General features: G+C 40.1%; 1 protein-coding gene across 1 annotated transcript in view; it reads left to right on the top strand.

The window, feature by feature from the left end:
- ptgfrnb (prostaglandin F2 receptor inhibitor b) overlaps positions 1–5,000 on the top strand; it is a 150,343-nt gene that overhangs the window by 100,705 nt on the left and 44,638 nt on the right. Inside the window, exons 7-9 of the mRNA XM_084050559.1 lie at positions 624–770; positions 2,206–2,363; positions 3,690–3,810. Coding sequence (XP_083906685.1) covers positions 624–770; positions 2,206–2,363; positions 3,690–3,810 — 426 coding nt within the window. The remainder of the gene's footprint in view (positions 1–623; positions 771–2,205; positions 2,364–3,689; positions 3,811–5,000) is intronic.

Here is a 5,000-nt window from a genome sequence, read left to right as displayed (position 1 = left end):
GGAAGAAGTAGTAGCAATACCACAATATCAAAATACTGTTACTGTTACAAGTAAAAGGCCTGTGTTCAAAATGTTACTTGAGTAAAAGTACAAAAGTATTGGCTTCGAAATATGCTTAGAGTACCAAAAGTAAATGTACTAAAATGTTTGAAAATAGACAATCTACAAGCTCACGACAAGTCGCGATGCAACGCGTTGTGAGCTTGTAGATCGGCTATTTTCAAATAGCCTATGTATGAAATAGGGCTAAAGTGGTTAATGTATGTTTTATAATGTAATAATGTATATCTGCAAAGTAACTAGTAACTAACGTTTTCAAATAATTGTAGTGGAGCAAAGTGGATACAAAGTGGATACAATATTTGCCTCTGAGATGTAGTGGAGTAAAAGTATTGAAAATTGGAAATACTCCAGTAAAGTAATAAATACCTCAAAATTGTACTTTAGTACAGTACTTGAGTAAATGTACTTAGTTACTTTACTCCGTTGGAGTTTGGCGGACATTATTAAAAAATGACACACAGATGAATTCAGGGATTGACCAATCAGAATCAAGCATTCAACCAAGCCGTGCATTTGATAATAATCTCTCTCTCTCCCTCTCTCTCCCTCCCTCCCTGTAGATCCTAGCTTCTCATTGGCTCTGGCCTCGGTGGTGAGTCCCACGGTGACGGCTGAGCCCACGGAGCTGGCGTGTCACGTGACCAACGTTACCCACCTGCCCCCGGGGGGGCGGCTGGGCGTGGCCTGGGAGCACACCTCACTTCCTGGTGAGGAAGTTAATGCCTATCGCCCTACACTAAATTATCTTCGCTGAAAATGGCGAAGCTAATTAGTGTGTGTGTGTTTCGTTTGTTTGTTCGTTCTTTCTTTCACTCTTTTTCTTTTGTTAATTAATTCGCTCTTTAACCCATTAACTCTTTGACTGCCAGAGTATTTTCATAATGTACTCGCCCAGTGCCAAGCGATTTTCGTGTTTTTAGTAGTTTTAAAGGACGACTTCACCACTTTTCAACATATCTTCATATAATAGGTCCTCACTAATGCTCATGATAAAATGGTAAAAAAAAAATCTAATCAGTCTGTCTCTCAGAGGAGGGCTGTAGACAGTTCAGAAACCCGTCTACCAGTGACATCATCGATGGGGAATCCAAGCTAATAGAAACTGCAGGCTTTGTATTCCTGGAAAGTTGCAATACAATAATAGATCCCATTGTTCTCGCCTTAATAAAAATCGGAATAATTTTTTAAAAATCTTTTTGGGAAAAAAAATCCTGCCTAACGATGATGTCACTGGTAGACGGGTTTCTGGACTGTCCACAGCCCTCCTATGAGACACAGACCAAGTAGAGAAAAATGGTATCATTTTATCATGAGCATTGGTGAGGACCTATTATATGAAGATAGGTTGAAAAGTGGTGAAGTCGTCCTTTAAGTAGTTTTAAAGTTGTCATAAAATGTTACATCCATATTTATCGATCGATTCACCGTGTGTTTCCGGAGCTAGGAGTCTACTGACTATTGCTCCGGAAGCAAAACATTGCATCCGGAGCTAGTGTCGCCTTCGCTACAGGCCGTTGCAAAACACGCGTCTCCTCGGAAAAATTGACAACAAAAAAAAAGAACAGAGATACAGGCGAAAGAAAAAAAAACTACAAACATGGAGTCGACGGGAACGGAATGACGTCAAATCCATTATTTCCGTATCCGTTTGTGCTACAGTTTTACTGCTCCCTTCGGATTCAAGCACAGACCGTGACGGTCTATAAAACAACATTAAGTCAAAACTCTGGATTTCTCGTTCTGGCACTGAGGGCATTCAGGAAAAACTCGGGATAACTCGGGGCTTGGCACTGAGAGAGTTGGAATGCATCTGTGTGACTTTACATTTCTTTGGCTATTCAAAAATAGCAGATATACAAGCTCATAGCGCGGCACCGAGTGCCGCGCTATGAGCTTGTAGATCTGCTATTTTTGAAACTTTTTTTTTTTTTGTCTTGAACATTTCTTTTTTTTTATGTTCCAAAAACTGTTAGGATTTAGATTTTTTTTTAAGGATCGCCTCAGGTCTTAAAGGGTTAATATACTCACTCATTCACCCACCATTTCCTTAATTCACTCATTCACTCACTCACTCTTTAATTTACTCACTCATTCACCCACCATTTTGTTAATTCTCTCTCTTTCCCCCCCCCCTCTCTCTAGGGGGCGGAGACCCTCAGACCCCTCATCCCATTGGCTCCCTGGACGCCAACGGTAACCTGGTGCCCGGACCGCTGTACTCTGATAGGCTGAAGAGCGGGGTGATGTCACTGACCAGGGTGGAGCCCAACACCTTCAAACTGCGCTTCCTTCAAACGCAGGTACGTTATGTGACAAGCGCGCACAATAGCAGATCTACAAGCTCACACAACGTGGTGTGATATGCTGTATTAACACATTGCCTGCCAAGATCGAGTTAACTCGATTTTAGCAAAAAAATATTTTTTCAAAAAAAAAAAAGATATATATATATATATTTTTTACTTTAAAAAAAAAAAATTTGATCCAAAGACCAAGAAGATATGAATTTTCGAAGATCTTTACTCTCATCCACTTCCTTGTTAACTTAAAACTTTAAAATTTTGTATCTCGGCTCCTGAGTACTTTTTTTTTTTTCATTGAAAAATCTCTGGCATGAATAACAATAGGCAGTGAAAATAATTCAGGCAGTCAATGTGTTAATGCCATGGTGTGACGTCGTACAGAATGACAAACAGTTGGTTATTCGCCCCAAAGAGGTCTCTTCAACGGGGTCCGGTGACTCCCAAGTGTCGTTGAAGAGGTTCCAGGGGGTCCTCAGCTAAATGTGTTATTATACCGTAGCATAAAAAACGTTTTTTACCAATTTAACCCTATTTTATGTCAGGTATTAGAAAATAGCTGATCTACAAGCCACTATGCGACGCGATGTGGGCTTGAGTTGAGTGGCCACTGTTTTTGAAAATTGTGGAACAATACGTGTTATTGTTAAAGGTAGGGTAAGTGATTTTCTTTGGTTAAAATAAGTGTTAAATAGCTCTATATTCTGATAGTACTCATTGCTATAGAGTGTTTGTTCAGTAACAGGAGTCTCTATGTCTCTCCAGCTTTTTATTAAACAGAAAATGCATTTTCAGGTCAGGATACTAATTGTATCCAATCAGCATAGAGAATTCGGTCAGGATACGGATTGAACAAGTGAAAATGAAAATAATGACACAAAGAAATTGGAACTGGAACACTATAAAACATGAAGCTGATAAATTGATACTCTCTTCTGATTGGCTGAAATTTTCATCTACCTGAACATTTTTTTCCTGTTTAATAAAGAGCTGGAGAGACATGGAGACTCCTGTTGCTGAACAAACACTCTGTAGCAATGATTACTATCACGATATAGATCTATTTAACACTGTTGCTGAACAAACACTCTATAGCAATAATTACTATCACAATATACAGCTTTAACCTTTTAACAAAAACGTTTTGTTTTAATAAAAAAAAGATATCACTTACCCTACCTTTTTAAAGGTAATGTTGAGATGGACAATATTATGGGGACAGAGCATTCTGGGTGCATCTGCACGTGGGCATCGCTCACTATCTCTCCCATCTGTGTGTGTGTGTGTGTGTGTGTGTGTGTGTGTGTGTGTGTGTGTGTGTCCTAGGAGGTAGACATGGGCCAGTACGTGTGCAGTGTGAGCTCCTGGATCCCCAACAAGCTGGGCGACATGGTGAAGACAGCCGAGTACCAGAGCACAGACCTCACTGTCCGCTGGGAGCCCAAACGTAAGAGTCCTCTGTTCTGTTGTGTACTTTATGTAGTACAGTGGACCCCCTCCCCAGGGTTCTCTTGGGGGGGGGGGTCCCCAGCAAAATGTGTTAATACAGCATCACAATCATTTGAACCACTTTATCCATTTATAAAAATAGCAGATCTACAAGCTTTGTGCGCAATTTTTTTAACTTTTTTTTTTTTTCCGTCAAAGTGTTTGAAAAAGGTTGAATAATTTAGATTCTGGGGGTCCCTGGGACAAAACATTCTCAGATGGGGGGGGGTCCGCGGCCAAAAACGTATTCATTTGGGGGCCCTTGGCACGAAAACGTTTTAGAACCACTGCTGTAGTCTCCACCCCCCCATAACCTTAATGTTAGGGAACCAAATGGTCCGTATACTCTTGAGAGTGTACAAATGGAGCGGGTCCATTTGGTTCCATTTGTACACTTTCAAGAGGGGGTCCGTGTGCTAATGCTTGCCAAACTAGGGGTCCTTGAAATGAAAGTTTGAGAGTTAAACCCTCTACTATTGAAACAGGCTCTGTGCTTGGCCTACTCTAGTCATCTCTTAAGCCATTGAGACCGGGCGGGAACGCATCTGTGTGTCATTTTTAGATTCCTTTGGCTATTCAAAAATAGCAGATCTACTTGTAGATCTGCTATTTTTGAAAGACCGTGAACATTTTTTATTTTTATTTTTTTAAAGCGAACAAAGCAACTCAAATCTTATTGCTTCTGGGGATTCTACAAATGTCTTCTAAATCCTAACAGTTTTCTTTTTTTTGTTTTTACTTTATGTTGCTATATATATCAGTGGTTCTTAAACATTTAAACATGTCAAGGACCTCCCAAAATGATACGTATTTGGCCGTGGACCCCCATCAGAAAATGTTTTGTTCCAGGGAAGCAAAGATTTGAGTTAAAATTGTATTCAAAGATTTGCACACATTTTCAAGATTTCTTTCAAAGAAATAGCAGATCTACAAGCTCATAGCGCGGCACTCGGTGCCGCGCTATGAGCTTGTATATCTGCTATTTTTGAATAGCCCAAAGAAATCTTAAAATGACACAGATTCTTTCCCGGACTAAGTGGGTTAAGCCAGAAATAGCCCGACTTCTACAACTCTAGGTTCAAGGTTGTGTTGCATTGATACACCGTGTGTTCAGGTACATAAGAGTAAAACTGACTCTTTTTTTTTTGT

This window comes from Gymnoscopelus microlampas (assembly GCF_963454915.1).
Source record: "Gymnoscopelus microlampas genome assembly, chromosome: 24".
Classification (NCBI taxonomy): Eukaryota; Metazoa; Chordata; class Actinopteri; order Myctophiformes; family Myctophidae; genus Gymnoscopelus; species Gymnoscopelus microlampas.
The sequence above is the reverse complement of the archived record's forward strand: the minus strand, read 5'-3'. Positions and strand labels throughout refer to the sequence as shown.